Source organism: Ixodes scapularis, unplaced genomic scaffold, assembly GCF_016920785.2.
Source record: "Ixodes scapularis isolate PalLabHiFi unplaced genomic scaffold, ASM1692078v2 PGA_scaffold2__306_contigs__length_199485367, whole genome shotgun sequence".
Taxonomy (NCBI): domain Eukaryota; kingdom Metazoa; phylum Arthropoda; class Arachnida; order Ixodida; family Ixodidae; genus Ixodes; species Ixodes scapularis.
In genome coordinates, this window is record NW_024609857.1 from 117,337,419 (window position 1) to 117,351,259 (window position 13,841).

Sequence of the window (13,841 nt, forward strand, 5' to 3'; positions counted from 1 at the left end):
TGTGTGTGTGTGGGGGGGGGGGAGGGGGGGGGGGGAGGGGGAGGAAGAGGAAGGAAGGCAGGCAGGGAGGATAGGCCCCATGGTGCAAGACAGACAGTCGGCTGGTCCAAGAAGCATGTAGCTTTCACCGTGCTTCCACTTATGGGTGAACAGAGTATGCCCGATGTCAAACAGATTATGCAGATAGCATGATGCCTTATCAGAGACACAGCGGTGACCGATGAAATGAATATGCAAATAACTTCAGGATATGGGAGGACTTAGCACCAGCCCAGTGTGACTTTATTCGTCAGGCGCCACCTGGATAATCTCGGGCTGAGTGTTAATGTTTATGCTATACTTGACGACAGCTTCGTGCGCCAGCAGGCCAGCCATTTGCCTGTGAGGGCCCTGCGGCACATGCCGGAGCGCATTGGCCATCATGACGCCGAAGTCGTCACATTCGTCCTTTTGCTTGGTTGCCTCGACGGCCTTACTCAATGCCTGTGTTGCTGACTCAAGAAGCAGTCTCTTTTCAGCGGCACAGTCATCTGGCTGCTTCCTTTTTGCAGGCACACTTGGGCGTCCACTGGAACTCCCGGCACCGCTTGTGCTAGCTCCGTCGCTTGAGCCTCTATGGCAGCTGCTAGGGGCATTGCCTGGGCTGGGCGCTTGGCTGCAGCTGCTCAGCTCATCTTCCAAATCGAGGCTTGAGGGATCTACAGGATCGCTCCCTTCCAAGTGCCCCCAAGGGCTGTTGTCAGCTCCCACTTGAGAGCTTCGGCTGTCCTGCGAGCATGGTTCAGCCTGCAAGTATGAAAATGCTTGTATAGATGACATAATTTTCTTTATTTGCAACAAATAAAAACACACAGCATATAGTGATTGTTGGCTTCTAGTTTTCTTCCCATGAAACTATTTTTATGAGAAATCTGGTCCTTGTTGAAAAATGTCATCGGCCTTATGGCATTGAGCTATATCTGATGTCCGTAGATTATGATTGGATTATAATTAAGTGTAGTACTCATCACAGCTAAACATTGCACTTTTTACATTGCTTACTCACAGATATCAGCAAGAAACCTTTGCTGTGCCAGAGATGAACGACGTGATAATTAAGCATCTGACAATTATCACACTGTGTGGATGTTTTGTTTACGTATCTATGCAATTTTACAGTGCTTCATCTCGGGCATTGCCAGCAAAACAATAAAGTGTGCCCACCAACTCGCTGTAGTTCTCATGGAACCGAGGTGTCCAGTCTGTTGGCACCTTCCAACAGAATCTACACCTACCATCTGTGATTTCATATTTGCTTCTCGAATCTTTAGTGCTGGGCTATTGAAAGGTCACTTCGTAGCTGTGCGAACGTGTACATTTTGCATACAAAAGTAATTGGGACAAGCAATCATTGTCAGTTATGGAGTGAGAAAAATGGGTGACTGGTTACAGCTACTTTTTGTCACTTACATTTGGGGGGACCATGTTTGACTGGCTCTCATGTTGGGGACACGCACTCTGTAGGAACAGGAGGTCTACATAGTGGCCCCATCTGGGCACATACAGGTCGTCGAGGCTTGCTCCAGATTTGTTGCTGCCCTTTACCTTTCGGATCTCCCGCTGAAATTGCGAGCGCAGGTTCGAGAACCTGGCTTTCACCGCTGCCCCTGCATGAACCACAAACAGTTATAGGCTACAAAAAACTCTGCAGGGCAATCGGGCACACAAGCATGTTGTCTGTGGCTAGTACATTGTATTTCTGTACTCGACGCTATCGCATGTCAGTAAGCTTTACATGACGTACAATTGTCACCTTGTTCCAGAGGCGAGATAGCAGTTGGATAAGCAGATTTCACCAGGAGAAAACAGAAAATTTGCTTTACGAACGACAGTCCAGAAGGTGAGACTGTCGTTCTCACACCTACCAGTACACGCAAATGTTTGTATGTGTATTTCTCGAAGTTAACAAGCCGCGCGAATCGGGTACAAATACGCATGTGCCAAAGCAGCTGAATATGTGTCGCTTATTATGAGCTGAAGTAAGCTAAGCTAAGGTTTGTAAAACGCAGGTCTGCTGAATTTACGCGAAAACGACAGCGCAAATTCAACACTCCAGGTCCCTCGTTTTATGCATACCTGTAAAACCGGGCCCCAGCACACTCGCGACGTCTTCATAGGCCTTGTCCTTCAGGTCTCGTCGGTGGTAGCGCGCGTCCTTCGCATCCCACAGGTAGCGGCGTTCTTGGATCAACCCGATCATTTCAGTCTCGTCGGCTTGCGTAAACGACACGGCTGGGATGGTCGACGGCATCGTGAGGAAGGTGAGAAGACTGCACTGACTGCACCAACTGCACTACTTCGCTCGACAAAGCAAGAGAAAGAAGCATGGGCTAACGCGATATCGATTGGTCTTCAATTTGAAAGTTTACAACCCGCATAATTAAATATTTAGAAGATACCGCACGTCTCAGCCGTGAAAAAGCACATATGATGTTGTGTTTCCGGCGAAAAAATTCGCTCACCCGCCGACCTGGGCAACATGCGACGTCCAACACAGTTTTCTGCTTGTTTCCGTTGCTAAAGCTGTCATATCAAAGCAACATTGTCGCTGTCGTCCGCCGTGTTTCTCTGTTTCCGCAATGTGACAGGACTGTCGGGCAACAGGGGGAACGCCGAACAAGTTGATCGACTGTTCATGAACATGTTGTGTTGCTGTTTCTGTCGTGTTTCCTCAATGTGACAGCGCCTTTAAGAAAGGACGTGAGGAAACTACCCAGCAGGCTCGTAGGGTTAACAAAAAAGTAACTGTTTTACCATACCTCCATAAGATATCTCACAATCTTAAGAAAGTTGGCCGTAGGGTTGGAGTTGATGTGGTTTTTTCGGCTCCAGAGAAGCTATCTGGGCTATGCAGAAAAGTGAACTCCTGTCCTAAAGAAAAGCAGGGTTGCACCAAAAAACACAAGGACCAATTCGTAGACTGTGTGGAGGGAGTAGTGTACTCTATTCCCCTCTCGTGTGGCAGGAGATACGTCGGGCAAACGGGGCGATGCCTCAATGATCGGCTGCGGGAACACAAGTATAACGTGTTTAGTGTTGTGTCAGGTCACCTTGGCCTACACTGCCGAGACTGTTGCTGCGCTCCCGTCTTTGACAAATGTGAAGTGATTAGGAAAAATAAAGACAAACTCACTCGGGAAATCATTGAGGCGCGGGAAATTGGAAGATTGGGGCAAAACTGTGTCAGCATTCCGTCACTATCTTTATCAGATAAGGAACGCTCCTATTTAGACAAACAGTGACAGTGCATAGCGATGGCTAATGAGCACGTGGCATCCAGGTCAAGCTTTTTATTCATGTTTGTTTGTTGTGACAATACAGTATTTATACTCGCTGTTAGAACGAATAAACTTCAGTTGTAAGTCAGCGCCTTGTTTGTCTACCTTCTTGTTCTTGTCCGTGTCCTTGCGCTGTTTTAATCTTTAGCCATGCCTGCGCGACCTTGCACTAGACCTCGTTCTACGCTGACGTCCGAAAGAAAAAGAAGCCTCGCAACCCTGGTGCGGCCCCCCACCGCCAGAGGGCGCCGAAGCGCCATCTATTGTAGGGTAACTGTATTGGCTCTGCTGTCTGGTAAGAAAAGAGACCGGAGCATATGCAGTTACTCTAATCTATTGATCAGAAGGGCAAAGGGAGGTCAGGAGGCAACTTCGGAGGCATCGATTTTACTGTAGATCGTTTTAGCGAATGCCGGATTAGGGACCCTCGTTTATAGAATCCCTCTATTCGCCACTCCAGCGAACTACAGAGGGCGCCGCCACCAAACAAACATGGCGGCTGAGAACAGCTCGCGTCGGCTCGGCCGCGCCGCCTAAAAGTGTGGTGCATTCAATTTAACAGATTTTTCTTTTGTTTAAAGCTATATCTTATATGTATTTGTACTGCGACGCTTAAGTGTAGCCGGTGCACATAAACTTGCAGAGCATAGTTTTGTTTTCCCGGTATTTTTGTTCTTTTCATCTCAAACTTTTCTTTCGAAGATTTCGTTTAAAACCGAAACTATTGGCTCCAAAGAGACGGCAATAGACTCTTATCAGTTTTGATAAGCTAAGGAAACCGGCGATGACTACAGAATTGTTCCACCGAAAGTAATTTTCAGCTAAAAATTACGAAAATAAAGCAAGCGCTTCTTGAGCTAAGAAGCATGCTGGAGCCCCATTTAGCAGCAGATAATCATATTTCAATTCAGGTTTTTGAGGCAATCGAGAATTAATTTTGATGAATATGCGGGTTACGTAATATATTAAGTACTATTTCCCACTAAAGCGATATTAGTATATCCTTCGGGTCTAAATATGAGTTTAGTCGACAAGCTATTAGGTGAACTGCTGAATAAAGTTAATTTGACAGACAAAGAGATACTACTTAAACTCAGCCAAATGGTTCTAGCTAGGGAAGCCGCAAACTTTTTCGAACCGAAGCTTCGATGATCGAATCAAGCAGTTTGAAAGGTTAGAAAGTTTTCGAATTTTCGAATTTTCTAAATCGTAAAATTCGACGGAAGTCGAATTTTCGAACATGTTCAGCGAAGAAGTTCGACGCTTTTCGAACCGTCGAACTTAATACGCGAAAAAATTCGATCCTTTTCGAACTTTCGAACTTATCACGCTGCAAAAATTCGATGCTTTTCGAACTTCCGAACTTGGCTGACCAAAATATTGTCGCGAAGTGTTGCTCGCGCGAGTATTTAGTCTAGCTTCACTTTATGTTTTTTGCTTCTCCGAGAGTTCTTTCCGTCTACACGGGACGGCTCATGGATTCCACCGGAGTCGGGGGGCCCCAAATGGGGGCGAACGTGAACGCTGTAACGCTACACTTAGTTTACAGAACCCCGCGTTGGAAATGTTTTGTCTTGTGTATGTTTGCATTTGGGATATCTACTTCGGAGGTGGTTTTGCGCTGTGTATGTGTAACTTCTCTGTCTACGTACGAATGTGCTTTCTGTTGTTTATGGCTGCTCTTGTGAGCTTCGTTTGGAATGTGTTCTGTCTCGTATATGCGCTTGTTTTTGGAATGTTCGTATTTGCTTTAGCTTCCGAGCCTTCTGATTGGCTCTAAGAAAACCCCTCTTGATTGGTCCTTCCAAAACTTTCTGATTGATGGACTGGAGGACCCCAGTATGCTGCTGAAGGCGGCCATTGAGGGGCCGTAAGGGACTTGGCACTCGGATACCATGCCGTGAACATCTCCCTGCCTCTGGAAAACCAACCTGCACGTCCGACCCCCCTTCGGCTGTGGAGCCGTCCGCCCGCTAGTTCGCAAACTTGGTCCCCCTTACGGCTGTGGAGGAGTTAGGCTCGCCCGCCTTTGTGTGGAACCTTGTTTGTCGAGTTTGGCTGTGGTCGGGGCCCCCGCTGAGGGTGTGTGTGGTCGAGGACGGCAGGGAAAGTTTCCTTAGGTTAGAATTATTTCCCCCCCAAAAGTTTACTCTCAAATTATATAATGTTCAAAGTGATGTAAAAGAGTCCTTGTCTAGATCTCTTAAATAAACAGTGTTGTTTGTTAACTTCAGTAATCGTTTCATCAACGAAGAAGAAGACACCTTTTATCTTCTTCGTTACAAAAGTGGTGGAGGTGCGGGGTACGACCTTATTTTCTTTGTTACAATATCGATGATTATCGAACTTTCAAATTTATTGCACAAAAAAGTTCGAATCTGTTCGACCTTTCGATTTTCCTATGCTAAGGAATTCGATAATTTTCAAACTTTCGAACTGATTTATCAAGAGAATTCTAAAAGTTTCGAACTTTCGAATCCTGAAAAGTCAGAAGTTCGACGAACTTCGACCTTTTAGGGTAAGAGTTCGACATTCGTCGAACTTCGAAAGACCGGCGGACGGTTTCATTTGAATTCAAGTAGTGAGGTACATTCGTAATTTTGTTTTTTCGAACTTTTACTTGCGATGCTGCGTTCTTTACGAAAGACGATACCGTTTATTTCAATGTTCTGTCGTGCTTAGTTTTAAGGAAATAAATTCCCGAAGGGGCGAGGAAGGACGACGGGTTTTTGACGATTATCGTTTGTGCCAGATTTGAATCGCGCTGTAGCCGAAGCTATTTATGGTAGAGATATTAAAATTTTTAAGAATAATCTATGAATAGCCTAGGTAAGTGTCGTCTTAAGATATGATTATTGTTATTCAAGGTGAGTTTCGAAGAAATGTCCAAACATGTGTTTACATGCAATTATTCTCCAAACTTGGTATTAGGGGCGAAGCTCCTTAGGGGCTAGCCATGTCCGTATGTCCGTCCGCCGTCGGGTGCACGTCCTCCTGCTCGTGAGCTCACGTGCTCACGAGCACGTGAGCACCTGCTCCCGTGCTCGTGTAGGGAAAAAAAACAGCCGCATCTCCACGTGTTGAATGATGTTGATTGGGGCGAAGCTCTGGTGGTGCTTGTCTGCGTAGACGGTGAGCCGCAGCATGCCGAGCCTTTCGTTTGTTTTCATGCCTTCATCCATGTCAGAAAGAGAATGTGTGGTATGGAACGTGGGTATATACTCATTTGAGCATTTGACCGCAGCGTGAAATGGATGAAAACGAACGAAAGGCTCGGCATGCTGCGGCTCAGCGTCTACGTAGACGAGCACCACCAGAGCTTCGCCCCAATCAACATCATTCACCACGTGGAGATTCGTTTTTTTTTCGTCTAAGTTGTTTCAGGTATCGCATTTAAATTAACACCACAGACAGTACATATCATTGCCATCTGGCGAATTCTTGATAGTTTTTTTTCTCCAGCTTTTTATCCCCGCATTTATTATTACACAGTGGAGGAGCAAGTTGCATCAGCACACCATCTGTCTCGTTGTCCGACAAAGAGTTGGAGTTCATGAAACTGACTATAAAGGCCCAGCGCGTGCCATAGCGACCACATATCATGGCACAGGTTACACGTGCGACTTATGGTGACCAAAACATTCTTCTTTCTCTTTTTCTTCTATTAAAATATCTAGTTGCGAGTCAGCGCTCTGATCTATCCGGTGTGTCCCTTCCCCTTTTTGTCCTTTTGCGCTGTGTATTTGTCATTATGTATAACCAAAACCAACTAGCCCAACTTTCTACCTTATTATACTTTATTATTATTATGTTCTTTTTTTCTTTTTACCACTGGCACAGTTATTTAGGTCGTAAAGACATAGCTTTCAACTTCCGATCCACTAAGCATGTGAAGAGCAGTGCCTTCTGACAACGAGTTTCTTACAATGACCAGCTACGCGATCTTTTATGCAGTGAAGAGCGACAATAGCTATACATATGCATAAATAATTTCAGATTAAAATAAGCGCGACACGCCCTCTTTCTCCGTATTGTTTTCTTTAACAGTCCGAAATATCTGGACGGGGGGACAAGAAGCTGAAGCCCCCCTCTCCCCCCCCCCCCCCCCCCCCACCCCGTTTGTCCTCTTCCGACGCCACTTGTATGGTAGAACGCTCCTCGACCTCGAGTTGTGTCGGCTTCTGTGCTTTTTTGCGAGGTGATTCCTCTGTCCCAGAAAATAAACCTCCAGGAGAATTACAAACTTAACTTACTATATGCCAGCATCACTCGGGCGGCGTTCGATCGGATCGCCCCTTGCACGCTGGTCGTTCGACCAGCGTGCAAGGGGTGGGGAGGCAGTTTGCCATGTAACTTCAAGGTTTTTCTGAGCCTCAACCTTGTGGGATTTGCGGCCCATCATCGGGCAAAAGAACGTGTGCTCCGCGCCCGGCGCGCAACGTGCGCGCGAGCCACGCTCGAGGCTCGGGGGGCTCGGCAGTCGGTTGGCTGCCGCCAGACAGTAAAGGTGTGTTTATGAGATCTGCCTCGTTGGTCCTTCTTGCGGGTGAGCAGTAGCACCGAACCCTACATTATTTGGCGCCCAACGTGGGGCCTACTGCTCGCCCGCGGGTTGGACCGCAGGCTTTTAGCCCGTTTTAGGCGTGTTCGCCCGGTTTTCTCGCTTTCGCCATCCCCGATAGGCCTACGTGGTCGTTCGACTAGGCTTCGGCCACCGGACGCCATCTTTGCCATCGGGGCTTGGCCGTTGTGAATAGTGTGCATATTGTAGTATATTGCGTGTTTTTCCGTTCTTTTGTGTTTCGTTTTGTTCTGTTTTTTCTGTTTGCTTGTTTTTCTGCGGTTGCTACGGCGATGCAGACCCGCCATAGAGCCGCAGCAGACCAAGGCGAGACCGGAGAAGGGCCTGACCCGACGTCCATGGACCTGATGGCTCGGGTGGCCAACCTGTGCGACACCGTCGCGCAACGCCTGGTCCTGGCTGACCACGGACACCAAGGGCAAGGGCCACGACCCCAAGTGCCGGTTCCGTTGTACACGGGCTACGACGACCGGAAGTCCGTGGCCGACTTCCTGGCCGAGCTGGCGGCCTATAAGCTCGCCACGGGAGCCTCGGACGAGTACGTCCTTGCGCGGGTGCTGCCCGTGGCGTTCCAGGCTAGCGCCGCCCGCTGGTGGCGCATCGTGGCCCCCTTCCTCACCTGGGAAGACTTTCGGCGGAAGTTTCAAGATGAGTTTCTTCCACCTGGGTACCAGTCTCGAGTCCAGCGAGAACTGGAGCGCCGGACCCAGCACCCGGACGAGACCCTCGTCGAATATGTACGGGTGATGCAGGAGCTCTATGAAAGAGCCTGCCCAACGACGTCGGAGTCGGACAGGGTTGCTCGGGTGATGCAGCAGAGCCACCCAAGATTCCGGCCCTACCTGCATGGCCGCACGTATTCCACCCTGGAGCAACTGGCCCGGGACGCTCACGGCATACAAGAGACGCTCCTGGCCGAGCTGCAGTATCGGCCTCCGCCACCGCCTGAAGAAGCTCTTGAGCCGTCCTGTGCCTGGCGAGCTCCCGGGCCCAGAAGAGGTCCGACTCAGCGCCAAACCCTGGATGGCGCGGTCTGTCCCCCCCGTGCGCTGGACTCCTACGCCTTCGGGCAATGGGAGCGCGGGAGACCACTCGATGGTTCGGACCCCCGGCTACGTGCCCGGCCGGCTGGATCGAGACTACGGCAGGGTGAAAGCCGTTTAAGGTCCTTCCCCCGCAATGCCAACCGGGGCGCCGATCGCTGGTCCAACGAGGGACACCAAGAAGGGCCGCAACGACAAGCACAGGCAAGCCAGACGCACGGCCCTGACCGGCGCAACTCGGTGCGGTGCTTCGGCTGCGGTCGCCATGGCCACTTCCGGCGTGACTGCCCCGACCTACTGCGCAACAGCAATGCAGCCTCGGGAAACGAGTACGGCCGGTGGCGTTGACCCCTGAACGCCTGCCGGCCGCGATGACCATGGACAACTCGGCAAAACTTCCATCGGTATGTCGAATTCAGCCTGACCTTGAGCTAATTGAGCCTCGTATGACAGTTACAGTGCTCGGAATAGCTGTGGCAGCGCTGATTGATACCGGTGCGAGTCTGTCGCTTATTGGGGACTACCTGATTGAACGGTGCAAAGAGCAGAAAGCCAACCTGCGCGAGACTAACGTGCGCCTACAGCTAGCGTCAGGACCAGAAATGCTCGCGAGTCAAGCCGTGAGGTTACAGATCGGGTTTAACGAGAAAAAACGCCGTCAGCGTTTCGTTTGCTTACCTGGTCTCACGGTACCGATTATTTTGGGGCGAGATTTCATTTTCGGGGAGAACCTGGTTCTGGACTTTCCGAACAAAGGCTACCGGTTGGGTAGTGACGCGCAACTGATTCCATTTACCAGACGAGAGGATTGTATCGTCAGTGTCGATAACGTTGGCGTTAGAACGCCTGCTTTGCGACTCCCATGTGCGGTAAGCGATTCTTTGCAGAAGTGTCCTGCTACGGACCAGCAAAAGCGGCGTCTCCAAAGACTCCTTGAGGAGTTTTCAACGATGTTCACGGAGAACCCCGGCAGAACCGGTGTCTTAAAGCACTCAATTGACACCGGGAATACACGGCCTCTACGCTGCAACCCTCGACCTATCAGCGTACACAAGCGAGCCCTGCTGGACAAGGCGCTCCAAGAGATGATCGACACGGGTGCAGTACGTGAGTCACAGAGCCCTTGGGCCTTCCCGATCGTCCTTGCCCCCAAGAAGGATGGAACGGCTCGGCTTTGCGTCGACTACCGGCGCCTGAATGCGGTAACCGTTCGTGACGCCTACCCGTACCCCTCGATTGAGTCGATCATGTACAACTTGGGAAACGCGAGTTTTTTCACGACTCTTGACTGCAGTCGCGGTTTCCTCCAGATAGAGGTCGAGCCCGCTGACATTGAGAAAACAGCATTCACATGCTACAGAGGGTTGTACGAGTTTGTGCGCATGCCTTTCGGCTTGAGCAACTCTCCTGCCACATTCCAGCGTCTTATGGACATTGTGCTTGGAGACGCACGGCACAACTACGCCATGGCATATATGGATGACGTAGTAGTCTTTTCACGCACGTTTGAAGAACATCTTGTGCACCTTCGGACTATTCTCGAACGCATGCAGAATGCTGGTTTGACAGTTCACCCGGGAAAAATGCAACTGGCAACATCTAAGATTAACCTGCTCGGTTTTGTAATCGACGATGGATCGCTTCGCCCTAATGAGGACAAGCTGAGGGCCATAACTGAGTTTCCTCCCCCACATGATGCAAAGAGTTTGCAGAGATTTCTTGGCATGGTTGGATTTTACCGCCAGTTTATTCCCCACTGTGCAGAGATAACGCGGCCTCTGAACGAACTGCTGCGCAAAGGCGTCAAGTGGCGTTGGACGGAGGCACAGCAAAATGCTTTCCTTCAACTGTCCAGAGCTATTGCTGAGACAGCATCTTTGAAGCTCCCAGACCTCAACCGTCCGTTTGTGCTGCAAACCGATGCGAGCGGCTACGGTTTAGGCGCTGTGCTGCTTCAAGACTTTGATGGTGTCTTACGACCCGTAGCGTTTGCTAGCCATACGTTGACAGCAGCTCAGCGGAATTACAACGTTTGCGAGCTTGAGTGCCTAGCCATCATATTCGCCCTGCAGAAATTCAACATGTATCTTGATGGCGCGCGCTTTGTGATCCAGTCGGATAATGCCGCCTTGTCTTGGCTTCAGCGGCTGGAAAATCCGGCAGGACGATTAGCACGCTGGGCACTAACGCTTCAGAAATATGACTACACTATTGTGCACAAACCAGGCTCACAAAACAAAGTTGCAGACGCTTTGTCGCGCGCTCCGCTCGGCGAAGAGCGCGTGCTCGAGGATGCCAATGTTGTGGCTGCGATAGATGCTGGCTCGCGCTGGGGTACTTTGATTAGCCGAGATGAGCTTCGTGCTGCACAGCAGAACGATGGACTTTGTCGCAGGGTCTCTGAGTGGTTATCTTCACGAGACCGACGTGGCAACAGAGACGCTGACATGGGTTTTGACTCGTACTTGCTGGCCGAAGATGGTCTGCTCCTCCGGTACATACCTCAGATCGACGACGAGGAGGGTGGCTCCACAGACACTCCATTTCGAGCCGTGATACCTCGCCGACTTCGCACGTCCTTCATTAGATACTACCATGACTCTGCTTTGGCTGGTCACAGTAGTGGCTGCAAGACTTTTGAAAAGTTAAGCCGTACTGCAACTTGGCCAGGAATTCGTCAGGACGTGCTGAGGTACGCTCGTTCATGCCCGGTTTGTCAGAAAGCCAAACCGCGCGGTGGTCAGCCCCCTGGTCTCATGCAGCCAGTCGTGAGTCGGTCCCCATGGGAATGCGTTGCTGTCGACGTCATGGGACCTTTCCCACGCAGTCCGCGTGGCAACCAGTACTTGTTGGTTGTCACGGATCACTTTAGCAAGTGGGTGGAGCTATTTGCATTACGGTCGCTGACTTCCAAAAGAATCTGGTCATGTCTGATGGAGACGTTCACACGCTTCGGATTTCCGGCGAAATTGATTAGCGACAACGCTACCTACTTTGCCAGCAAAGTGTTCCGAGACTCATGTGCCGCATTGGGCATACAACACAAGCGGACGTCTCCCTATCACCCACAGGCAAACATCACTGAGCGGGTGAACCGAAACCTGAAATCGATGTTAATAGCTCACACCGAACGTCACCCTGACTGGGACGCAAAACTCCCAGAGCTCGCGTTCGCAACACGCACAACCGTTAACCGGTCTACAGGTTTTACGCCAGCCTGCCTTAATTTCGGAAAAGAGCTGACTTTCCCCGCTGGAAAACACTTGCACGACCAACAACCGTGGCGCTGCTCGCTCATACGGTCAGTTTGCAGGAAGCCTACGACGCAGACTCAGGGACATCGTTCGTGATGCCCGGGAGAGCTTGGACGCCGCACGGCTTCAGCAGGCTGAGCAGTACAATCGTGGCCACCGGGACGTGCAATTTGAAGTTGGAGATCTTGTACTCCGGCGGACACACCCACTTAGTGACGCCTCCAGAGGTTTCACAGCTTCCCTGGCAAACAGGTGGGATGGTCCGTATCGAGTGCGAGACAAGGTCTCACGCCTCACGTACACGCTCGTTCATTGTGAGTCTGGACGACTCGCTGGACCCGTTGATGTCACCAACCTCAAACGGTATTATGAATCGGATGACGAAGTTCTCTCGCAGGTGGAGAGTGATGCCGATCCTGGTTATACTTAATTCTGCGAGGACTTTTCCTGATGTTGGTGACGAAGACGAAGACGAAGACTTAGAAAATGCGCGTTGCATTAGGCTTTGACGAGAACTAGTTTCCGCACCATACAGATTGTGCGCGTAGTTCTGTGCGATATACACCGACAGTGTGCTCGCAAATTTAGCCAGTCTATTGCCGCGCCCAACGTATTGACGCTTTCTTGTAGAAGCCTCTCCAGAAGACAACTGTTGATTCTTTTTTTTTTTCCTTTCGTTCTTTTCGAACCTTCGACATACATGTCTCGCTACCGCCTCAACCGTTGCCGGAGGTTCTCTCAACCCCTTCGATGAGCCACGTGGTTTCGGGGACTACGGCAACGCAGTGGGCGGCCGAGGACCCTCTACCGGCCCTAGCTACGCCGCAAGATCAGCAGCCCCGACTGCGGCTACAACGACGGCTACGGGGCGCAGACCAACGGAGACCAGGACCGCAACGAAGGTCCTGCTGACCGTTACGTTGCCAGCCACGGCCCCGGGGGTACTCACTCGTCCCCAAGCGGCGGGTCCACACCACGGGTCTCTGCTGATTGTGTGCGGCCTCAAGTTTAACAAGATGAACGCCGAGAAGCTCTTTAACCTGCTCTGCCTGTACGGCAACGTCGTCAAGATCACTAAAGAACAAGAACGGCTGTGTCATGATGCAGATCAGGACTTCATGGGCAACTGCAACAACCGCATCACCAATTCGGAGGCGACCGCATCCAGCCGCCTGCATCGTGACAACCCCCTCCTCCTCTACCACCAACAACCAGAGAGAACAGCCACGGAGCCAGATGACAGAGAAGGGGGGAGGGGGGGGGAAAGTTTGTGGGATTTGCGGCCCATCATCGGGCAAAAGAACGTGTGCTCCGCGCCCGGCGCGCAACGTGCGCGCGAGCCACGCTCGAGGCTCGGGGGGCTCGGCAGTCGGTTCGCTGCCGCCAGACAGTAAAGGTGTGTTTATGAGATCTGCCTCGTTGGTCCTTCTTGCGGGTGAGCAGTAGCACCGAACCCTACAACCTCAAGCCCGCCCCTGGCCATTTCGAACTGGATGAGTATCGTAAAACGGTGTGTTCGTGTGATCACTACTGCGTAATGCACGCTACGCTTGTTGCAGTGGTTGCAGGTACGCGCGGCGCAGAGCGGTCGCTCCGGTTGCAACGGACGCAGTCGTAGGTAACGCGCTCGTTGCAAATGTCTGAA

At 50.8% G+C, this 13,841-nt stretch overlaps 2 protein-coding genes across 2 annotated transcripts in view; one reads left to right on the plus strand and one right to left on the minus strand.

Annotated features, from left to right (window-relative positions):
• Positions 1-811, plus strand: part of LOC120841069 — a 29,358-nt gene extending 28,547 nt beyond the window's left edge. Inside the window, exon 8 of the mRNA XM_040211896.3 lies at positions 552-811. The gene's annotated coding sequence lies outside the window, so the exon portion shown is untranslated. The remainder of the gene's footprint in view (positions 1-551) is intronic.
• LOC120841070 lies at positions 283-13,296 on the minus strand. Its single transcript, XM_040211897.1, has 4 exons — positions 13,146-13,296; positions 2,116-2,220; positions 1,450-1,646; positions 283-768 (listed from the first exon to the last, which is right to left on the minus strand). The coding sequence occupies exons 1-4, from the start codon at positions 13,294-13,296 to the stop codon at positions 283-285; spliced, it is 939 nt and encodes a 312-aa protein (XP_040067831.1).
• Between the last annotated feature and the right edge of the window lie 545 nt (positions 13,297-13,841).